This window comes from Taeniopygia guttata, chromosome 34 (assembly GCF_048771995.1).
Source record: "Taeniopygia guttata chromosome 34, bTaeGut7.mat, whole genome shotgun sequence".
NCBI lineage: Eukaryota > Metazoa > Chordata > Aves > Passeriformes > Estrildidae > Taeniopygia > Taeniopygia guttata.
In genome coordinates, this window is record NC_133059.1 from 2,420,679 (window position 1) to 2,443,724 (window position 23,046).

The 23,046-nt window shown below is 58.6% G+C and overlaps 2 protein-coding genes across 4 annotated transcripts in view; both read left to right on the plus strand.

Annotated features, from left to right (window-relative positions):
• Positions 1–23,046, plus strand: part of LOC121468955 (uncharacterized) — a 2,238,800-nt gene that overhangs the window by 1,946,888 nt on the left and 268,866 nt on the right. The window lies entirely within an intron of this gene.
• Positions 1–23,046, plus strand: part of LOC115492993 (zinc finger protein neuro-d4-like) — a 58,027-nt gene that overhangs the window by 5,306 nt on the left and 29,675 nt on the right. Inside the window, exons 2-6 of one of the 3 annotated variants that reach the window (XM_072920978.1) lie at positions 997–1,157; positions 9,732–9,824; positions 11,177–11,292; positions 16,704–16,793; positions 19,779–19,851. In XM_072920978.1, the coding sequence (XP_072777079.1) occupies positions 997–1,157; positions 9,732–9,824; positions 11,177–11,292; positions 16,704–16,793; positions 19,779–19,851 (533 nt within the window). Of the gene's footprint in view, positions 1–981; positions 1,158–9,731; positions 9,825–11,176; positions 11,293–12,053; positions 12,483–16,703; positions 16,794–19,778; positions 19,852–23,046 lie in introns of those variants that run through there. The other 2 variants (XM_072920977.1, XM_072920976.1) reach the window with 2 other exon arrangements.

Here is a 23,046-nt window from a genome sequence, read left to right on the forward strand (position 1 = left end):
GGATTTTGGGGGTATTTTGGGCTGGATTTTGGGGGGATTTTGGGACGTATTTTGGGTTGGATTTTGGGGCGTAGTTCACGGATTTTCGGGAGCATTTTGGGGGTATTTTCGGGCGATTTTGGGATGGATTTTGTGGGCATTTCGGGGCGCATTTTGGGTTGGATTTTGGGGGTATTTTGGGGCGTATTTTGAGGCGGATTTTTGGGCGGATTTTGGGGGTATTTTGGGGGTATTTCGGGGCGCATTTTGGGCTGGATTTTGGGGCCTATTTTGGGGGGATTTTGGGGCGTAGTTCACGGATTTTGGGATGGATTTTCGGGCGGATTTTGGGGCGGATTTTTGGTTGGATTTTGGGGCGTAGTTCACGGATTTTCAGGAGCATTTTGTGGGTATTTTGGGGCGATTTTGGGCGGATTTTGAGGGGATTTCGGGGCGCATTTTGAGGCGTATTTTTGGGCGGATTTTGGGCGGATTTTGGGGGTATTTTGAGCTGGATTTTGGGTTGGATTTTGGGGCATATTTGGGGGAGGATTTTGGGGGGATTTTGGGGCGTAGTTCACGGATTTTGGGCTGGATTTTGGGGGTATTTTGGGGTGTATTTTGGGTTGGATTTTGGGTTGGATTTTGGGGCGGATTTTGGGGCGGATTTTGGGGGGATTTTGGGGAGGATTTGGGGGCATATTTGAGGAGGATTTTGGGGATGATTTTGGGCGGATTTTGGGGCGGATTTTGGGGTTAATTTTCGGGAGGATTTTGGGGAGGATTTTGGGTTGGATTTTGGGGCCATTTTGGGTTGGATTTTGGCTGGATTTTGGGGCTGATTTTGGGGGATTTCGGGGCGCATTTTGGGCTGGATTTTGTGGGGATTTCGGGGCGCATTTTTGGGGGATTTTGTGGGGATTTCGGGGCGCATTTTGGGGGGATTTTTGGGCGGATTTTGGGGGTATTTCGGGGCGATTTTGGTTGGATTTTGGGGTTCAGGCGCTGCCCCCACAGCCTCGGGGAGGAGTTCTACCGCGAGGCGCTGGAGCACTGCCGCAGCTACAACGCGCGGCTCTGCGCCGAGCGCAGCCTCCGCCTGCCCTTCCTGGACGCGCAGACCGGCGTGGCGCAGAGCAACTCCTACATCTGGATGGAGAGAGCCCACCGCCGCCCCGGTGAGACCCCCGGCACCCCCAACCCGGGATGGGGAGAGACCCCCGGGACCCCCCCCAAGGTGGGGAGAGACCCCCGGGATGGGGAGGGACCCCCGGGTTAGGGAGGGCCCAGAGCAACTCCTACATCTGGATGGAGCGCGCCCACCGCCGCCCCGGTGAGACCCCCGGGACCCCCGGGACCCCCTCGGGACCCCCGGGACCCCCCTCGGGACCCCCGGGACCCCCGGAACCCACCGGGACCCCCAGGGTTGGGGAGGGACCCACAGGACCCCCGGGGTTGGGGAGGGCCCAGAGCAACTCCTACATCTGGATGGAGAGAGCCCACCGCCGCCCCGGTGAGACCCCCGGGATGGGGAGAGACCCCCGGGACCCCCGGGACCCCCACCGGGACCCCCCTCGGGACCCCCGGGACCCCCCTCGAAATGGGGAGAGACCCCCGGGACCCCCAACCCGGGATGGGGAGAGACCCCCAGGACCCCCTCAGGATCAGGAGAGACCCTCGGGACCCCCGGGACCCCCCCGGGATGAGGAGAGACCCCCAGAAATGGGGAGAGATTCCCGGGACCCTCCCCGGGACCGCCCCCCAGGATGAGGAGAGACCCCCGGAAATGGGGAGAGATTCCCGGGACCCCCAACCCGGGATGGGGAGAGACCCCCGGGACCCCCCTTGGGATGGGGAGAGACCCTCGGGAATCCCCCAGGGACCCCCGGGACCCCCCCGGGAAAGGGAGAGACCCCCGGGACCACCCCCGGGACCCCCGGAACCCCCCCGGGATGGGGAGAGACCCCCGGGGTTGGGGAGAGACCCCCGGGGTTGGGGAGGGCCCAGAGCAACTCCTACATCTGGATGGAGCGCGCCCACCGCCGCCCCGGTGAGACCCCCGGGACCCCCGGGACCCCCGGGACCCCCTCGGGATGGGGAGAGACCCCCGGGAATGGGGAGGGATCCACAGGACCCCCGGGATGGGGAGGGACCGGAGGAACTCCTACATCGGGATGGAGAGACCCCCGGGACCCCCAACTCGGAATGGGGAGAGACCCCCGGGATGGGGAAGGACCCCTGGGACCCCCAACCTGGGATGGGGAGAGACCCCCGGGACCCCCAACCCGGGACCCCTTGGACCCCCGGGACCCCCTCGGGATGGGGAGAGACCCCCGGGAATGGGGAGGGATCCACAGGACCCCCGGGATGGGGAGGGACCGGAGGAACTCCTACATCGGGATGGAGAGACCCCCGGGACCCCCAACTCGGAATGGGGAGAGACCCCCGGGATGGGGAAGGACCCCTGGGACCCCCAACCTGGGATGGGGAGAGACCCCCGGGACCCCCAACCCGGGACCCCTTGGACCCCCGGGACCCCCCTCGGGATGGGGAGAGACCCCCGGGACCCACCGGGACCCCCGGGACCCCCGGGACCCCCCCGGGAACCCCGGGACCCCCAGGACCCCCGGGACCCCCGGGACCCCCGGGACCCCCTCGGGATGGGGAGAGACCCCCGGGACCCCCCTGGGGACCCCCGGGACCCCCGGGACCCCCCCGGGAACCCCGGGACCCCCAGGACCCCCGGGACCCCCGGGACCCCCGGGACCCCCTCGGGATGGGGAGAGACCCCCGGGACCCCCCTGGGGACCCCCGGGTTAGGGAGGGACCCACAGGACCCCCGGGGTTGGGGAGGGCCCAGAGCAACTCCTACATCTGGATGGAGAGAGCCCACCGCCGCCCCGGTGAGACCCCCGGGACCCCCGGGACCCCCGGGACCCCCGAGACCCCCCTCAGGATGGGGAGAGACCCCCGGGATGGGGAGAGACCCCCGGGAATGGGGAGAGACCCCCGGGACCCCCCCTGGGGACCCCCCCGGGACCCCCTCGGGACCCCCGGGATGGGGAGAGACCCCCGCCACCCCCGAGACCCCCTCGGGACCCCTGGGACCCCCAGGGTTAGGGAGAGACCCCCGGGTTAGGGAGGGCCCAGAGCAACTCCTACATCTGGATGGAGAGAGCCCACCGCCGCCCTGGTGAGACCCCCGGGACCCCCGGGACCCCCTGAGACCCCCGGGACCCCTGAGACCCCCACCAAGACCCCCAGGACCCCCGGGACCCCCCGGAACCCCCGCTCGGGATGAGGAAAGAGCCCCGGGACCCCCCTCGGGAGCCCCTTCGGAATGGGGAGAGACCCCCGGGACCTCCCTCAGGATGGGGAGAGACCCCCAGAACACCCTCGGGACCCCCGGGATGGGGAGAGACCCCCGGGAATGGGGGTCAGGGTCAGTTTGGGGTCAGTTTGGGGGGTCAGGGTCAGTTTGGGGGGTCAGGGTCAGTTTGGGGTCAAAGTGATTTTGGGGGTCAGGGTCAGTTTGGGGTCAGGGTCAGTTTGGGGTCAGGGTCAGTTTGGGGGGTCAGGGTCAGTTTGGGGTCAGGGTCAGTTTGGGGTCAGGGTCAGTTTGGGGGGTCAGGGTCAGTTTGGGGTCGGGGTCAGTTTGGGGTCAGGGTCAGTTTGGGGTCAGGGTCAGTTTGGGGTCAGGGTCAGTTTGGGGGGTCAGGGTCAGTTTGGGGTCAGGGTCAGTTTGGGGTCAGGGTCAGTTTGGGGGGTCAGGGTCAGTTTGGGGTCAGGGTCAGTTTGGGGTCAGGGTCAGTTTGGGGGGTCAGGGTCAGTTTGGGGTCGGGGTCAGTTTGGGGTCAGGGTCAGTTTGGGGTCAGGGTCAGTTTGGGGTCAGGGTCAGTTTGGGGGGTCAGGGTCAGTTTGGGGTCGGGGTCAGTTTGGGGTCAGGGTCAGTTTGGGGTCAGGGTCAGTTTGGGGTCAGGGTCAGTTTGGGGTCAGGGTCAGTTTGGGGTCAGTTTGGGGTCAGGGTCAGTTTGGGGTCAGGGTCAGTTTGGGGGGTCAGTTTGGGGTCAGGGTCAGTTTGGGGTCAGGGTCAGTTTGGGGTCAGTTTGGGGTCAGGGTCAGTTTGGGGTCAGTTTGGGGTCAGGGTCAGTTTGGGGTCAGGGTCAGTTTGGGGTCAGGGTCAGTTTGGGGTCAGTTTGGGGTCAGGGTCAGTTTGGGGTCAGGGTCAGTTTGGGGTCAGGGTCAGTTTGGGGGGTCAGGGTCAGTTTGGGGTCAGGGTCAGTTTGGGGGTCAGGGTCAGTTTGGGGTCAGGGTCAGTTTGGGGTCGGGGTCAGTTTGGGGGTCAGGGTCAGTTTGGGGTCAGGGTCAGTTTGGGGTCAGTTTGGGGTCAGTTTGGGGTCAGGGTCAGTTTGGGGTCAGGGTCAGTTTGGGGTCAGGGTCAGTTTGGGGTCAGTTTGGGGTCAGTTTGGGGTCAGTTTGGGGTCAGGGTCAGTTTGGGGTCAGTTTGGGGTCAGGGTCAGTTTGGGGGGTCAGGGTCAGTTTGGGGGGTCAGGGTCAGTTTGGGGTCAGGGTCAGTTTGGGGTCAGGGTCAGTTTGGGGTCAGGGTCAGTTTGGGGGGTCGGGGTCAGTTTGGGGTCAGGGTCAGTTTGGGGTCAGGGTCAGTTTGGGGGGTCAGGGTCAGTTTGGGGGGTCAGGGTCAGTTTGGGGTCAGTTTGGGGTCAGTTTGGGGTCAGGGTCAGTTTGGGGTCAGGGTCAGTTTGGGGGGTCAGGGTCAGTTTGGGGTCGGGGTCAGTTTGGGGGGTCAGGGTCAGTTTGGGGTCGGGGTCAGTTTGGGGTCAGGGTCAGTTTGGGGTCAGGGTCAGTTTGGGGGGTCAGGGTCAGTTTGGGGTCGGGGTCAGTTTGGGGGGTCGGGGTCAGTTTGGGGTCAGGGTCAGTTTGGGGTCAGGGTCAGTTTGGGGTCAGGGTCAGTTTGGGGGGTCAGGGTCAGTTTGGGGGGTCAGGGTCAGTTTGGGGTCAGGGTCAGTTTGGGGTCAGGGTCAGTTTGGGGTCAGGGTCAGTTTGGGGTCAGTTTGGGGGGTCAGGGTCAGTTTGGGGTCAGGGTCAGTTTGGGGTCAGGGTCAGTTTGGGGTCAGGGTCAGTTTGGGGTCAGGGTCAGTTTGGGGTCGGGGTCAGTTTGGGGTCAGGGTCAGTTTGGGGTCAGTTTGGGGTCAGTTTGGGGTCAGGGTCAGTTTGGGGGGTCAGGGTCAGTTTGGGGTCAGGGTCAGTTTGGGGTCGGGGTCAGTTTGGGGTCAGGGTCAGTTTGGGGTCAGGGTCAGTTTGGGGGGTCGGGGTCAGTTTGGGGTCAGGGTCAGTTTGGGGGGTCAGGGTCAGTTTGGGGTCAGTTTGGGGTCAGTTTGGGGTCAGGGTCAGTTTGGGGTCAGGGTCAGTTTGGGGGGTCAGGGTCAGTTTGGGGGGTCAGGGTCAGTTTGGGGGGTCAGGGTCAGTTTGGGGTCAGGGTCAGTTTGGGGGGTCAGGGTCAGTTTGGGGGGTCAGGGTCAGTTTGGGGTCAGGGTCAGTTTGGGGTCAGTTTGGGGTCAGGGTCAGTTTGGGGGGTCAGGGTCAGTTTGGGGTCAGTTTGGGGTCAGTTTGGGGTCAGTTTGGGGTCGGGGTCAGTTTGGGGGGTCAGGGTCAGTTTGGGGTCAGTTTGGGGTCAGGGTCAGTTTGGGGTCAGGGTCAGTTTGGGGTCAGTTTGGGGTCAGGGTCAGTTTGGGGGGTCAGGGTCAGTTTGGGGTCAGGGTCAGTTTGGGGTCAGTTTGGGGTCAGGGTCAGTTTGGGGTCAGTTTGGGGGGTCAGTTTGGGGTCAGGGTCAGTTTGGGGTCAGGGTCAGTTTGGGGTCAGGGTCAGTTTGGGGGGTCAGGGTCAGTTTGGGGTCAGGGTCAGTTTGGGGTCAGTTTGGGGTCAGGGTCAGTTTGGGGTCAGTTTGGGGTCGGGGTCAGTTTGGGGTCAGGGTCAGTTTGGGGTCAGTTTGGGGTCAGGGTCAGTTTGGGGTCGGGGTCAGTTTGGGGTCAGGGTCAGTTTGGGGTCAGGGTCAGTTTGGGGTCAGTTTGGGGTCAGGGTCAGTTTGGGGGGTCAGGGTCAGTTTGGGGTCAGGGTCAGTTTGGGGTCAGTTTGGGGTCAGGGTCAGTTTGGGGTCAGGGTCAGTTTGGGGTCAGTTTGGGGTCAGGGTCACTTTGGGGTCAGGGTCAGTTTGGGGTCAGGGTCAGTTTGGGGGGTCGGGGTCAGTTTGGGGGGTCAGGGTCAGTTTGGGGTCAGGGTCAGTTTGGGGTCAGGGTCAGTTTGGGGGGTCAGGGTCACTCTGGGGGCACTGTGGTCACTCTGGGGGTTCTGTGGTCACTCTGGGGGTTCTGTGGTCACTCTGGGGGTTCTGTGGTCACTCTGGGGGTTCTGTGGTCACTCTGGGGGTTCTGTGGTTAGTGTGAGGGCCCTGTGGTCACTCTGAGGGCACTGTGGTCACTCTGGGGGCACTGTGGTCACTCTGAGGGCACTGTGGTCACTCTGGGGGTTCTGTGGTCACTCTGTGGGTGCTGTGGTCACTCTGGGGGCACTGTGGTCACTCTGGGGTCACTGTGGTCACTCTGGGGGCACTGTGGTCACTCGGGGCACTGTGGTCACTCTGGGGGATCTGTGGTCACTCTGAGGTTCCTGTGGTCACTCTGGGGGCGCTGTGGTCACTCTGAGGTCACTGTGGTCACTCTGGGGGCGCTCTGGTCAGTGTGGGGGCACTGTGGTCACTCTGGGGGTGCTATGGTCACTCTGGGGGATCAGTGGTCACTCGGGGCGCAGTGGTCACTCTGTGGTCACTCTGAGGGCCCTGTGGTCACTCTGGTGGCACTGTGGTCACTCTGGGGGCGCTGTGGTCACTCTGGGGTCACTGTGGTCACTCTGGGGGTGCTGTGGTCACTCTGAGGGATCAGTGGTCACTCGGGGCGCAGTGGTCACTCTGGGTGATCAGTGGTCACTCTGGGGGCGCTGTGGTCACTCTGAGGTCACCGTGGTCACTCTGAGGTCACTGTGGTCACTCTGGGGGCACTGTGGTCACTCTGGGAGCACTGTGGTCACTCTGAGGGGTCTGTGGTCACTCTGGGGGCACTGTGGTCACTCTGGGAGCACTGTGGTCACTCTGGGGGTGCTGTGGTCAGTGTGGGGATGCTGTGGTCACTCTGGGTGTTCTGTGGTCACTCTGAGGTCACTGTGGTCACTCTGGGGGTGCTGTGGTCACTCTGGGTGTTCTGTGGTCACTCTGAGGTCACTGTGGTCACTCTGGGGGCACTGTGGTCACTCTGGGAGCACTTTGGCCACTCTGAGGTCACTGTGGTCACTCTGGGGGCACTGTGGTCACTCTGGGGGCGCTGTGGTCACTCTGAGGATGCTGTGGTCATTCTGAGGGCACTGTGGTCACTCTGGGGGCACTGTGGTCACTCTGGTTGTGCTGTGGTCACTCTGGGGGTGCTGTGGTCACTCTGGGAGCACTTTGGCCACTCTGAGGTCACTGTGGTCACTCTGGGGGTTCTGTGGTCACTCTGGGGGTGCTGTGGTCACTCTGGGGGCACTGTGGTCACTCTGGGGGATCAGTGGTCACTCTGGGGGCACTGTGGTCACTCTGGGGGCCCTGTGGTCACTCTGGGAGCACTTTGGCCACTCTGAGGTCACTGTGGTCACTCTGGGGGCACTGTGGTCACTCTGGTGGCACTGTGGTCACTCTGGTGGCACTTTGGCCACTCTGAGGTCACTGTGGTCACTCTGGGGGCACTGTGGTCACTCTGAGGGCACTGTGGTCACTCTGGGGGCCCTGTGGTCACTCTGGGGGCGCTGTGGTCACTCTGAGGGCCCTGTGGTCACTCTGGGGGTTCCGTGGTCACTCTGGGGGTGCTGTGGTCACTCTGGGGGCGCTGTGGTCACTCTGGGGGCACTCTGGTCACTCTGGGGGCGCTGTGGTCACTCTGGGGGCACTGTGGTCACTCTGAGGGCACTGTGGTCACTCTGGGGGATCAGTGGTCACTCTGGGGTCACTGTGGTCAGTGTGGGGTCACTGTGGTCACTCTGAGGTTCCTGTGGTCACTCTGGGGGTGCTGTGGTCACTCTGGGGGTGCTGTGGTCACTCTGGTGGCCCTGTGGTCACTCTGGGGGCGCTGTGGTCACTCTGGGGGTGCTGTGGTCACTCTGGGGGATCAGTGGTCACTCTGGGGGTTCCGTGGTCACTCTGGGGTCACTCTGGTCACTCTGGGGTCACTGTGGTCACTCTGGTGGCCCTGTGGTCACTCTGGGGGTGCTGTGGTCACTCTGAGGATTCTGTGGTCACCCTGGTGGCACTGTGGTCACTCTGACGATGTTGTGGTCACTCTGGGGGCACTGTGGTCACTCTGGGAGCACTGTGGTCACTCTGGGGGTTCCGTGGTCACTCTGGGGTCACTCTGGTCACTCTGGGGTCACTGTGGTCACTCTGGTGGCCCTGTGGTCACTCTGGGGGTGCTGTGGTCACTCTGGTGGCCCTGTGGTCACTCGGGGCGCAGTGGTCACTCTGGGGGCCCTGTGGTCACTCTGGGGTCACTGTGGTCACTCCGGGTGCACTGTGGTCACTCTGGGGTCACTGTGGTCACTCTGAGGTCACTGTGGTCACTCTGATGGCCCTGTGGTCACTCTGGGGGCCCTGTGGTCACTCTGAGGTCACTGTGGTCACTCTGGGGTCCCTGTGGTCACTCTGGGGTCACTCTGGTCACTCGGGGCGCAGTGGTCACTCTGGAGGTGCTGTGGTCACTCTGGGGGTGCTGTGGTCACTCTGGGGTCCCTGTGGTCACTCTGGGGTCACTGTGGTCACTCTGGGGGCTCTGTGGTCACTCTGGGGGCTCTGTGGTCACTCTGGGGGCACTGTGGTCACTCTGGGGGCTCTGTGGTCCCTCTGGGGTCACTCTGGTCACTCGGGGCGCAGTGGTCACTCTGGTGTTCCTGTGGTCCCTCTGAGGTTCCTGTGGTCACTCTGGGGGCACTGTGGTCACTCTGGGGTCACTCTGGTCACTTTGAGGGTACTGTGGTCACTCGGGGCACAGTGGTCACTCTGGTGTCACTCTGAGGATGCTGTGGTCACTCTGGGGGCCCTGTGGTCACTCTGGGGTCACTGTGGTCACTCTGGGGTCCCTGTGGTCACTCGGGGCGCAGTGGTCACTCTCGGGGTTCTATAGCCACTCTGAGGTTCCTGTGGTCACTCTGGGGTCACTGTGGTCACTCTGGGGGCGCTTTGGTCACTCTGGGGTCACTCTGGTCACTCGGGGTGCTGTGGTCACTCTGAGGGTTTTATAGTCACTCTGACGATGCTGTGGTCACTCTGATGGCCCTGTGGTCACTCTGGGGGCCCTGTGGTCACTCTGGGAGCACTGTGGTCACTCTGGGAGCCCTGTGGTCACTCTGGTGGCGCTGTGGTCACTCTGGTGGCCCTGTGGTCACTCTGGTGGCCCTGTGGTCACTCTGGGAGCACTGTGGTCACTCTGGGGGATCAGTGGTCACTCTGGTGGCCCTGTGGTCACTCGGGGCGCAGTGGTCACTCTGAGGGTTTTATATTCACTCTGATGATGCTGTGGTCACTCTGGTGGCCCTGTGGTCACTCTGGGGTCCCTGTGGTCACTCTGGTGGCCCTGTGGTCACTCTGGGGTCCCTGTGGTCACTCTGGGGTCACTCTGGTCACTCGGGGCGCAGTGGTCACTCTCCGGCCGTGCCCCCAGGCCTGTCCCCGGGTCAGATCTACTCGTACCCCGCCCGCTGCTGGCGAAAGAAGCGGCGCCTGAACATCCTCGAGGCCCCGCGGCTGCGGCCATGTGAGTGACCGCGGCCGGAGTGGCCGGAGGGTGGCCAGAGGGTGGCTGGAGGGGTGGCCAGAGGGGTCGGAGTGGCCGGAGGGGTGGTCAGAGGGTGGCCGGAGGGGCTGGAGGGTGGTCAGAGGGTGGTCAAAGGGGCTGGAGTGGCCGGAGGGGTGGTCAGAGGGTGGCCGGAGGGTGGCCGGAGGGTGGTCAGAGTGGCTGGAGGGTAGCCGGAGGGGCTGGAGGGGTGGTCAGAGGGTGGCCGGAGTGGTCAGAGGGGTGGTCAGAGGGTGGCCGGAGGGGTGGTCAGAGGGTGGCCAGAGGGGTTGGAGGGTGGCTGGAGGGGTGGTCAGAGGGGTGGCTGGAGTGGTCAGAGTGGCCGGAGTGGCCGGAGGGGCTGGAGGGGCTGGAATGGCCGGAGGGGCTGGAGGGGTGGTCAGAGGGTGGTCAGAGGGTGGTCAGAGGGTGGCCGGAGTGGTCAGAGGGTGGCCGGAGGGGTGGTCGGAGGGGTGGTCAGAGGGTGGCCGGAGTGGCCGGAGGGGTGGTCAGGGGGTGGCCGGAGTGGTCAGAGGGGTGGTCAGAGGGTGGTCAGAGCGGCCAGAGGGTGGTCAGAGGGTGGTCAGAGGGTGGCCGGAGTGGCCGGAGGGTGGTCAGAGGGTGGCCGGAGGGGTGGTCAGAGGTTGGCTGGAGTGGCCAGAGGGGATGTAGTGGCCGGAGGGTGGCCGGAGGGGCTGGAGGGGTGGCCAGAGGGTGAGAGGAGTGGCTGGAGGATGGCTGGAGTGTCCAGAGTGTGTCCGGAGCGTGTCCAGAGTGTGTCTGGAGTGTCTGGAGCATGTCCAGAGCGTGTCCGGAGCGTGCTTAGAATGTGTCCGGAGTGTCCGGAGCGTGTCCGGAGCGTGTCCGGAGCGTGTCCGGGGTGTGTCCGGAGTGTCCAGGGCGTGTCCGGAGTGTCCGGGGCGTGTCTGGAGCGTGTCAGGAGTGTCCAGAGCGTGTCCGGAGCGTGTCCGGGGTGTGTCTGGAGCGTGTCCAGAGTGTCCAGAGCGTGTCCGGAATGTGACCTGAGTGTCCAGAGTGTGTCCGGAGCGTGTCCGGGGAGTGTCCGGGTTGTCCGGAGCGTGTTCGGGGCATGTCCGGGGCATGTCCGTGGTGTGTCCAGTGTGTCTGGAGTGTGTCCAGAGCGTGTTTGGAGCGTGTTTAGAATGTGTCCGGAGTGTCCGGAGTGTGTCCGGGGTGTGTCTGGAGCACATCCCGGCCGTGTCCATGGCGTGTCGGTGGCGTGTCGGTGGCGTGTTGGTGCCGTGTCCGTGCTGTGTCCGTGCTGTGTCCGTGGCGTGTCCATGGCGTGTCCGTGCTGACGTGTCCGGCCGCAGACTGCGAGGCGCCGCTGCGGAAGGAGGGGTCGCTGCCCGAGGGGCCCGTCCTGGAGGCGCTGCTGAGCGCCGAGACCCCCGAGAGCCGCGACGAGGAGGGGGCACCCGAGGGACCGGTCAGTGCGTCCGTGTGTCCGTCTGTCCGTCTGTCCATCTGTCCATCCGTCTGTCCATCCGTGTGTCCATCCGTGTGTCCATCCGTGTGTCCGTGTGTCCGTCTGTGTGTCCATGTGTCTGTCCGTGTGTCCATCCGTGTGTCCATCCGTGTGTCCATCCGTGTGTCCATCCGTGTGTCCATCCGTGTGTCCATCCGTGTGTCCGTGTGTCCATCCGTGTGTCCATCCGTGTGTCCGTGTGTCCATCCGTGTGTCCGTGTGTCCGTCCCGGTGCTGCTGAGCGCCGAGACCCCCGAGAGCCGCGACGAGGAGGGGACCCCCGAGGGACCGGTCAGTGTGTCCGTGTGTCCATCCGTGTGTCCGTGTGTCCATCTGTGTGTCCATCCGTGTGTCTGTGTGTCCATCCGTGTGTCCATCCTGGTGCTGCTGAGCGCCGAGACCCCCGAGAGCCGCGACGAGGAGGGGGCGCCCGAGGGACCGGTCAGTGCGTCCGTGTGTCCATCTGTGTGTCCATCTGTGTGTCCATCCGTGTGTCCGTGTGTCCGTGTGTCCGTCCATGTGTCCATCTGTCCATCCGTGTGTCCATCCGTGTGTCCGTGTGTCCGTCCATGTGTCCATCTGTGTGTCCATCCGTGTGTCCATCCGTGTGTCCATCCGTGTGTCCGTGTGTCCATCCGTGTGTCTGTGTGTCCGTGTGTCCATCCGTGTGTCCATCCGTGTGTCCATCCGTGTATCCGTCTGTGTGTCTCTCTGTGTGTCCATCCGTGTGTCCATCCATGTGTCCATCTGTGTGTCCATCCGTGTGTCCATCCGTGTGTCCATCCGTGTGTCCGTGTGTCCATCCGTGTGTCTGTGTGTCCGTGTGTCCATCCGTGTGTCCATCCGTGTGTCCATCCGTGTGTCCGTGTGTCCATCCGTGTGTCTGTGTGTCCGTGTGTCCATCCGTGTGTCCATCCGTGTGTCCATCCGTGTGTCCGTGTGTCCATCCGTGTGTCTGTGTGTCCGTGTGTCCATCCGTGTGTCCATCCGTGTGTCCGTGTGTCCATCCGTGTGTCTGTGTGTCCGTGTGTCCATCCGTGTGTCCATCCGTGTGTCCGTGTGTCCATCTGTCCATCCGTGTGTCCGTCCCGGTGCTGCTGAGCGCCGAGACCCCCGAGAGCCGCGACGAGGAGGGGACCCCCGAGGGACCGGTCAGTGCGTCCGTGTGTCCATCCGTGTGTCCATCCGTGTGTCCGTGTGTCCGTGTGTCCATCCGTGTGTCCATCCGTGTGTCCATCCATGTGTCCGTCTGTGTGTCCATCCGTGTGTCCATCTGTCCATCCGTGTGTCCATCTGTCCATCCGTGTGTCCGTCCGTGTGTCCATCCGTGTGTCCATCCGTGTGTCCATCTGTCCATCTGTGTGTCCATCCGTGTGTCCATCCATGTGTCCATCTGTCCATCTGTGTGTCCATCCGTGTGTCCATCTGTCCATCTGTGTGTCCATCCGTGTGTCCATCTGTCCGTCTGTGTGTCCATCCGTGTGTCCATCCGTGTGTCCATCTGTGTGTCCATCCGTGTGTCCATCCGTGTGTCCATCCGTGTGTCCGTGTGTCCATCTGTCCATCCGTGTGTCCATCTGTCCATCCGTGTGTCCATCTGTCCATCCGTGTGTCCGTCCGTGTGTCCATCCGTGTGTCCATCCGTGTGTCCATTTGTCCATCCGTGTGTCCATCTGTCCATCCGTGTGTCCGTGTGTCCATCCGTGTGTCCGTGTGTCCATGTGTCCATGTGTCCATCTGTCCATCCGTGTGTCCATCCGTGTGTCCGTGTGTCCATCCGTGTGTCCATGTGTCCGTGTGTCCGTCCGTGTGTCCATCTGTGTGTCCATCTGTCCGTCTGTCCGTCTGTGCGTCTGTCCATCCATCTGTCCATCCGTGTGTCCATCTGTGTGTCTGTGTGTCCGTGCATCCGTGTGTCCATCTGTCCATGTGTCCATCTGTCCATGTGTCCATCTGTCCGTGTGTCCGTGTGTCTGTCCGTGTGTCCGTGTGTCCATCTGTGTGTCCGTGTGTCTGTCCGTGTGTCCATCCGTGTGTCCATCTGTGTGTCCGTGTGTCCATCCGTGTGTCCATCCGTGTGTCCATCCGTGTGTCCATCTGTCCATCCGTATGTCCGTCTGTCTGTCCGTCCATGTGTCCATCCGTGTGTCCATCTGTCCGTGTGTCCATCTGTGTGTCCGTGTGTCCGTGTGTCCATCTGTCCATCCGTGTGTCCGTCCGTGTGTCCGTCCATGTGTCCATCTGTCCGTCCGTGTGTCCATCCGTGTGTCCGTCTGTCCATCCGCGTGTCCGTGTGTCCATCCGTGTGTCCACCTGTCCATCCGTGTGTCCATGTGTCCATCTGTGTGTCCGTGTGTCCATCTGTCCGTGTGTCCATCCATGTGTCCATCTGTCCATCCGTGTGCCCGTCCATCTGTCCGTCCGTGTGTCCATCTGTGTGTCCATCTGTGTGTCCATGCGTCTCTATGTCCGTGTGCCCATCTGTCCATCCATGTGTCCGTGTGTCCATCCATGTGTCCGTCTGTCCATCCCGTGTCCATCCCGTGTCCATCCCGTGTCCATCCCGTGTCTGTCCGTCCATCCCGTGTCCATCTGTCCGTCCCGTGTCCATCTGTCCATCCCGTGTCCATCCCGTGTCCATCCCGTGTCCATCCCGTGTCCATCTGTCCATCCCGTGTCCGTCCCGTGTCCGTCCCGTGTCCATCCCGTGTCCATCTGTCCATCCCGTGTCCGTCCCGTGTCTGTCCGTCCGTCCCGTGTCCGTCCGTCTTTCCCCCAACTCCCAAATTCCCCCCAAAATCCCGAATTTCCCCTCAAATCCCGAATTCCCCCAAAATCCCGAATTCCCCCAAAATCCCGAGTTTTCCCCAAAATCCTGACTTTTCCCCAAAATCCTGAATTTTCCCCCAACTCCCAAATCCTCCCGAAATGTCCCAATTCCCCCAAAATGTCCCAATTCCCCCAAAATCCTGAATTTGCCCCCAAATCCCAAATTTCACCCCAAATCCCAGATTTTCCGGAAAAATCCTCAATTCCCCCAAAATCCCCAATTCCCCCAAAATCCCAAATTTCCCCCAACTCCCAAATCCTCCCAAAATGTCCCAATTCCCCCAAAATGTCCCAATTCCCCCAAAATCCTGAATTTGCCCCCAAATCCCAAATTTCGCCCCAAATCCCAGATTTTCCGGAAAAATCCCCAATTCCCCCAAAATCCCAGATTTCCCCCAAAATCCCAAATTTCCCCCAAAATCCCAAATTTCGCCCCAAATCCCAAATTTTCTGGAAAAATCCCCAATTCCCCCAAAATCCCAAATTCCATAAAAATCCCAAATTTCCCCCAAAACCTGAATTTCCCCAAAATCCCAAATTCCCCCAATTTTCTCCCCAAAATGCCAAATTCATCTGAACTCCCCCGATTTACCCCAAATCCCAAATTCCCCCGATTTTCCCCCAAACCCAAATTTCCCCCAATTTTCCCCAATTTCCCCCAATTTTCCCCAATTTCCCCCAATTTCCCCCAATTTCCCCCAAATCCCAAATTCCCAGATTTTCTCCCGAACCCCAATGTCCCTGATTTTCCCCCAAATCCTGAATTCCCCCGAATTACCCCAAAATCCCCAATTTCCCCAAAAGTCCTGAATTTTGCCCCAAATCCCAAATTCCCCATTCCCAAATTCCCAATTCCCAATCCCAATCCCCAATCCCAAATCCCAAATCCCCAATTCCCAATCCCCAATTCCCAATTCCCAAATCCCAAATCCCAAATCCCAAATCTGGAATTCCCAAATTTGGAATTCCCAAATTCCCAAATCCCAAATCCCAAATCTGGAATTCCCAATCCGGAATTCCCAAATTCCCAAATCCCGAATTCCCAAATCCGAAATTCCCGAATTCCCAAAAATCCCGAATTCCCCAAATTCCCAAATCCCAAATCCCAAATTCCCAATTCCCAATCCCCAATTCCCGATCCCCAAATCCCCAATCTGGAATTCCCAAATCCGGAATTCCCAATCCAGAATTCCCAATCCCAAAATCCCAAATCTTGAATTCCCAAATCTGGAATTCCCAATCCCCAGTTCCCAAATCCCCAATCCCCAAATCCCAATCCCGAATTCCCAAATTTGGAATTCCCGAATTCCCATTCCCAAATCCCAAATCCGGAATTCCCAAATCCCCAATTCCCAAATCCCCAATCCCCAATCCCCAATTCCCAAATCCCAAATCCCGAATTCCCAAATCCCCAATCCCAAATTCCCAAATCCGGAATTCCCAAATCCCAAATCCCCAATCCCAAATCCGGAATTCCCAAATCCCGAATTCCCCAATTCTCAATCCCAAATCCCCAATCCCAAATCCCCAAATCCCAAATCCCCAAATCCCAATGCCCAATTCCCAATCTGGAATTCCCAATCCCCAATCCCCAATCCCGAATTCCCAAATCCCCAATCCCAAATCCCAAATTCCCAATCCCCAATCCCCAATCCCGAATTCCCAAATCCCAAATCCCAAATCCCAAATCCCCAAATCCCAAATCCCGAATTCCCAATCCCGAATTCCCAATCCGGAATTCCCAAATTCCCAAATTCCCAATCCCGAATTCCCAATTCCCAATTCCCAAATCCCCAATTCCCAAATCCCAAATCTGGAATTCCCAAATCCCCAATTCCCAAATCCCCAATTCCCAAATTCCCAATCCCGAATTCCCAATCCCCAATTCCCAAATTCAGAAATCCCAATCCCAAATTCCCAAATCCCCAATCCCCAAATCCCAATCCCCAAATCCCAAATCCCCAATTCCCAATCTCCAATTCCCAAATCCCAAATTCCCAAATCCGGCAATCCCCAAATCCCCAAATCCCAAATCCCAAATCCCAAATCCCGAATTCCCAAATCCCGAATCCCAAATCCCAAATCCCCAATCCCAAATCCGGAATTCCCAAATCCCGAATTCCCCAATTCTCAATCCCAAATCCCCAAATCCCAAATCCCCAAATCCCAAATCCCAAATTCCCAAATCCCGAATTTCCAATCCGGAATTCCCATTCTCAATCCCCAAATTCCCAAATCCCGGAATTCCCAAATTTGGAATTCCCGGAATTCCCAAATCCCGGAATTCCCAAATCCCGAATTCTCGGAATTCCCAAATTCCCGATTCCCAAATCCCGAATTCCCAATCCCGAATCCGGAATTCCCAATTCCCAATTCCCAATTCCCAATTCCCAAATCCCAAATCCCAAATCCCCAATTCCCCAATTTCCAATCCGGAATTCCCAAATCCCGAATTCCCGGAATTCCCGAATCCCGGAATTCCCAAATTTGGAATTCTCGAATTCCCGAATTCCCAAATTTGGAATTCCCAAATTCCCGATTAGAAGCCGCCCCCCCCCGAGTTCCCGCAGGATCCCGACGGGGATGAACCGGACGATGAAACCCCGCGGCGCAAGAACCGGGCCAAGGGCAAGGTCAGTGACCCCAGTGACCACTGAGTGACCACTGAGTGACCAGTGAGTGACCGCTGAGTGACCAGAGAGTGACCAACTGACCAGTGGACTGACTGGCGAGTGACCGGAGAGTGACCAGAGAGTGACCGATTGACTGGTGAGTGACCAGTGAGTGACCAACTGACCAATGGACTGACTGAGTGACCAATGGACTGACTGAGTGACCAATGGATTGACCGAGTAACCAACTGACCAATGAGTGACCAGAGAGTGACCGACTGACCGATGATTGACCAGTGTGTGACTGACTGACCAATGAGTGACCAGTGAGTGACCAGTGAGTGACCAACTGACCAGTGAGTGACTGGAGAGTGACCAACTGACTGGAGACTGACTGGAGAGTGACCGACTGACCACTGAGTGACCACTGAGTGACCAGAGAGTGACCGGAGAGTGACCAACTGACCAGTGAGTGACAAACTGACCGGTGAGTGACGGACTGACCGGTGAGTGACCAACTGACCAGTGAGTGACCGGAGACTGACCCACTGACCAATGGACTGACTGAGTGACCAACTAAGCGACAAGTGACCGGTGACCGACTGACCGGAGAGTGACCGGAGAGTGACCAGAGAGTGACCGCAGAGTGACCGGAGAGTGACCGACTGACCAATGGACTGACCTAGTGACCAACTGACTGGTGAGTGACCGGAGAGTGACCACAGAGTGACCGACTGACCAATGGACTGACTGGCAAGTGACCGGAGAGTGACCGACTGACCAGAGAGTGACCAGAGAGTGACCGACTGACCAGTGAGTGACCGGAGAGTGACCGGAGAGTGACCGGAGAGTGACCGACGAGTGACTGACTGACCGGTCAGTGACCGGAGAGTGACCGAGTGACCGGTGAGTGACCAATGGACTGACCAAGTGACCGGAGAGTGACCAACTGACCGACGAGTGACCGACTGACCAATGGACTGACTGAGTGACCAATGGACTGACCGAGTGACCGACTGACCAATGAGTGACCGGTGAGTGACCGACTGACCGGTGAGTGATCGGAGAGTGACCGGTGAGTGACCGACTGACTGGAGAGTGACCGGTGAGTGACCGACTGACCAATGAGTGACCGGAGAGTGACCGACTGACTGACTGACCACAGAGTGACCGCAAAGTGACCGGAGAGTGACCAGTGAGTGACCGACTGACCGGGGAGTGACCGGCCAGTGACCGACTGACCGGTGAGTGACTGGAGAGTGACCAACTGACCGGAGAGTGACCAGAGAGTGACCAACTGACCGGAGAGTGACCAGAGAGTGACCGACTGACCGAGTGACTGGTGAGTGACCAGTGAGTGACTGACTGACCAGAGAGTGACCGGTGAGTAACGGACTGACCGGTGAGTGACTGGAGAGTGATCAACTGACCGGTGAGTGACCGCTGAGTGACCGGACAGTGACCGACTGACCGGCGAGTGACCGACTGACCGGTGAGTGACCAACTGACTGACTGACTGACGAGTGACCGACAAGTGACCGGCGAGTGACCAACTGACTGACAAGTGACCGACTGACTGACAAGTGACCGACTGACCCACTGACCAATGGACTGACCGACTGACCGAAGGATGGACTGACCAACTGACCAACTGACCAATGGACTGACCGAGTGACCAATGGACTGACCGAGTGACTGACTGACAGGCGAGTGACTGGGGAGTGACCGAGTGACCAATGGACTGACCGAGTGACCAATGGACTGACCCACTGACCAATGGACTGACCGATGGATGGACTGACCGACTGACTGACTGACCGACTGAGCAATGGACTGACCGACTGACCAAGTGACAGCCGGACAGATGGACACATGGAGAGACAGACGGTGGGACAGTCGGACAGATGGACAGATGGACACGTGGACGGACAGTTGGACATGTGGACAGATGGACACGTGGACAGCCGGACATGTGGATATGTGGACAGACAGATGGACAGATGGACATGTGGACAGATGGACACGTGGATGGGCAGATGGACAGCCGGATGTGTGGACATGTGGACAGACAGATGGACAGATGGACAGATGGACAGCTGGACAGATGGACAGGTGGATGGACAGATGGAGAGATGGACATGTGGACATGTGGACAGACAGATGGACATGTGGACAGACAGATGGACAGATGGACAGCTGGACATGTGGACATGGGGACAGACAGATGGACAGTTGGACATGTGGACATATGGACAGACAGATGGACATGTGGACAGATGGACACGTGGATGGACAGATGGACAGCTGGACATGTGGACAGATGGACAGATAGATGGACACGTGGATGGACAGATGGACAGATGGACAGCCGGACATCTGGACAGGTGGACAGACAGATGGACAGCCGGACATGTGGACAGATGGACAGATGGACATGTGGACAGATGGACAGACAGATGGACAGATGGACAGATGGACAGATGGACAGATGGACATGTGGACAGACAGATGGACAGCCGGACATGTGGACAGCCGTACACGTGGACAGACAGACGGTGGGACAGCCGGACAGATGGGCAGATGGCCAGATGGACACGTGGATGGACAGATGGACAGATGGACAGATGGACACGTGGATGGACAGATGGAGATGTGGACAGACAGATGGACATGTGGATGGACAGATTGACATGTGGACAGACAGATGGACAGATGGACAGATGGACAGCCGGACATGTGGACATGGGGACAGACAGATGGACATGTGGACAGCTGGGCAGATGGACAGCTGGACACGTGGACAGACAGATGGACAGATGGACAGATGGACATGTGGACAGACGGACATGTGAACATGTGGACAGACAGATGGACAGATGGACAGATGGACATGTGGACAGATGGACACATGGACAGACAGATGGACATGTGGACAGATGGACAGAGAGATGGACAGATGGACAGCCGGACAGCTGGACAGTTGTCCGTCCGTCCGTCCATCCACAGGCGTACGGGCTGGTGATGAAGAGGAGGGTGGACGCGGTGCTGGAGGAGAGGGACAAACCCTTCGTGTGCGACAGTGAGTGCGGGAACGGGAACGGGATTGGGATTTGGGATTTGGGATTTGGGGTTTGGGATTTGGGGTTTGGGGTTTGGGATTTGGGAACGGGAATTTGGGATTTGGGGTTTGGGATTTGGGGTTTGGGGTTTGGGGATTTGGGATTTGGGGTTTGGGGTTTGGGGTTTGGGGTTTGGGGTTTGGGATTTGGGATTTGGGGTTTGGGATTTGGGGTTTGGGATTTGGGATTTGGGATTTGGGATTTGGGGTTTGGGATTTGGAATTTGGGATTTGGGATTTGGGATTTGGGATTTGGGATTTGGGATTTGGGGTTTGGGATTGGGATTTGGGATTGGGATTTGGGGTTTGGGGTTTGGGGTTTGGGGTTTGGGGTTTGGGATTTGGGGTTTGGGGTTTGGGGTTTGGGGTTTGGGGTTTGGGGTTTTTTTGGGGTTTTTTTGGGGTTTGGGGTTTGGGGTTTGGGGTTTGGGGTTTGGGGTTTGGGGTTTGGGGGATTTGGGATTTGGGTTTGGGGTTTGGGATTTGGGATTTGGGGTTTGGGGTATTTGGGGTTTGGGATTTGGGGTTTGGGATTTGGGATTTGGGATTGGGGGTTTGGGATTGGGGGTTTGGGGTTTGGGGTTTGGGGTTTGGGGTTTGGGGTTTGGGATTGGGGATTTGGGGTTTGGGGTTTGGGATTTGGAGTTTGGGGTTTGGGATTGGGGATTTGGGGTTTGGGATTTGGGGTTTGGGATTTGGGGTTTGGGGTTTGGGGTTTGGGGTTTGGGATTTGGGGTTTGGGGTTTGGGATTTGGGGTTTGGGGTTTGGGGTTTGGGGTTTGGGGTTTGGGATTTGGGGTTTGGGGTTTGGGATTTGGGATTTGGGGATTTGGGATTTGGGGTTTAGGATTTGGGGTTTGGGGTTTGGGGTTTGGGGTTTGGGATTTGGGATTTGGGATTTGGGATTTGGGGTTTGGGATTTGGGATTTGGGATTGGGGATTTGGGGATTTGGGATTTGGGTTTGGGGTTTGGGATTTGGGATTTGGGGTTTGGGGTTTGGGGTTTGGGGTTTGGGATTTGGGATTTGGGATTTGGGGATTTGGGATTTGGGGTTTAGGATTTGGGGTTTGGGGTTTGGGGTTTGGGGTTTGGGATTTGGGATTTGGGATTTGGGATTTGGGGTTTGGGATTTGGGATTTGGGATTGGGGATTTGGGGTTTGGGGTTTGGGGTTTGGGGTTTGGGGTTTGGGGTTTGGGATTTGGGATTTGGGGTTTGGGATTTGGGATTTGGGGTTTGGGGTTTGGGATTTGGGATTTGGGATTTGGGGTTTGGGGTTTGGGGTTTGGGGTTTGGGGTTTGGGATTTGGGATTTGGGGTTTGGGGTTTGGGGTTTGGGGTTTTGGGTTTGGGATTTGGGATTTGGGATTGGGAATTGGGGTTTGGGGTTTGGGATTTGGGGTTTGGGGTTTGGGGTTTGGGGTTTGGGGTTTGGGGATTTGGGATTTGGGATTGGGAATTTGGGATTTGGGGTTTGGGGTTTGGGATTGGGATTTGGGGTTTGGGGTTTGGGGTTTGGGGTTTGGGGTTTGGGGTTTGGGGTTTGGGGTTTGGGGTTTGGGGTTTGGGGTTTGGGATTTGGGGTTTGGGGTTTGGGGTTTGGGGTTTGGGGTTTGGGGTTTGGGGTTTGGGATTTGGGGTTTGGGGTTTGGGGTTTGGGGTTTGGGGTTTGGGATTTGGGGTTTGGGGTTTGGGATTGGGAATTTGGGGTTTGGGGTTTGGGATTTGGGATTTGGGGTTTGGGGTTTGGGATTGGGAATTTGGGATTTTGGGGATTTGGGATTTGGGATTTGGGATTTGGGATTTGGGATTGGGATTGGGGATTTGGGGTTTGGGGTTTGGGATTTGGGATTTGGGGTTTGGGATTCGGGATTTGGGGTTTGGGGTTTGGGGTTTGGGATTTGGGGTTTGGGGTTTGGGGTTTGGGAATTTGGGATTTGGGATTTCGGGTTTGGGATTTGGGATTTGGGATTTGGGATTTGGGGATTTGGGGTTTGGGATTTGGGATTTTGGATTGGGATTGGGATTTGGGGTTTGGGATTGGGGTTTGGGATTTGGGGTTTGGGGTTTGGGGTTTGGGGTTTGGGGTTTGGGGTTTGGGATTTGGGGTTTGGGATTTGGGGTTTGGGGTTTGGGGTTTGGGAATTTGGGATTGGAGATTTGGGATTTGGGATTTGGGGTTTGGGGTTTGGGGTTTGGGATTTGGGATTTGGGGTTTGGGGTTTGGGATTTGGGATTTGGGATTTGGGATTTGGGGTTTGGGGTTTGGGATTTGGGATTTGGGATTTGGGATTGGGGTTTGGGATTGGGGTTTGGGATTTGGGATTTGGGGTTTGGGGTTTGGGGTTTGGGGTTTGGGGTTTGGGGTTTGGGGGATTGGGGTTTGGGATTTGGGATTTGGGGTTTGGGATTTGGGGTTGGGATTTGGGATTGGGGGTTTGGGATTTGGGATTTGGGGTTTGGGGTTTGGGATTTGGGATTTGGGGTTTGGGATTTGGGGTTTGGGATTTGGGATTTGGGGTTTGGGGTTTGGGGTTTGGGGTTTGGGTTTGGGGTTTGGGGTTTGGGGTTTGGGATTTGGGGTTTGGGGTTTGGGATTTGGGTTTGGGATTTGGGATTTGGGATTTGGGATTTGGGATTTGGGATTTGGGATTTGGGATTTGGGATTTGGGGTTTGGGATTTGGGGTTTGGGGTTTGGGATTTGGGATTTGGGGTTTGGGGTTTGGGATTTGGGATTTGGGGTTTGGGATTTGGGGTTTGGGGTTTGGGGTTTGGGGTTTGGGGTTCGGGTTTGGGGTTTGGGGTTTGGGATTTGGGATTTGGGGTTTGGGGTTTGGGGTTTGGGGTTTGGGATTTGGGGTTTGGGGTTTGGGGTTTGGGGTTTGGGATTTGGGGTTTGGGGTTTGGGATTTGGGATTTGGGATTTGGGGTTTGGGGATTTGGGGTTTGGGGTTTGGGTTTGGGGTTTGGGATTTGGGGTTTGGGTTTGGGGTTTGGGATTTGGGGTTTGGGGTTTGGGTTTGGGGTTTGGGATTTGGGGTTTGGGGTTTGGGATTTGGGGTTTGGGATTTGGGATTGGGGATTTGGGGTTTGGGGTTTGGGGTTTGGGGTTTGGGGTTTGGGGTTTGGGGGATTTGGGGTTTGGGGTTTGGGGT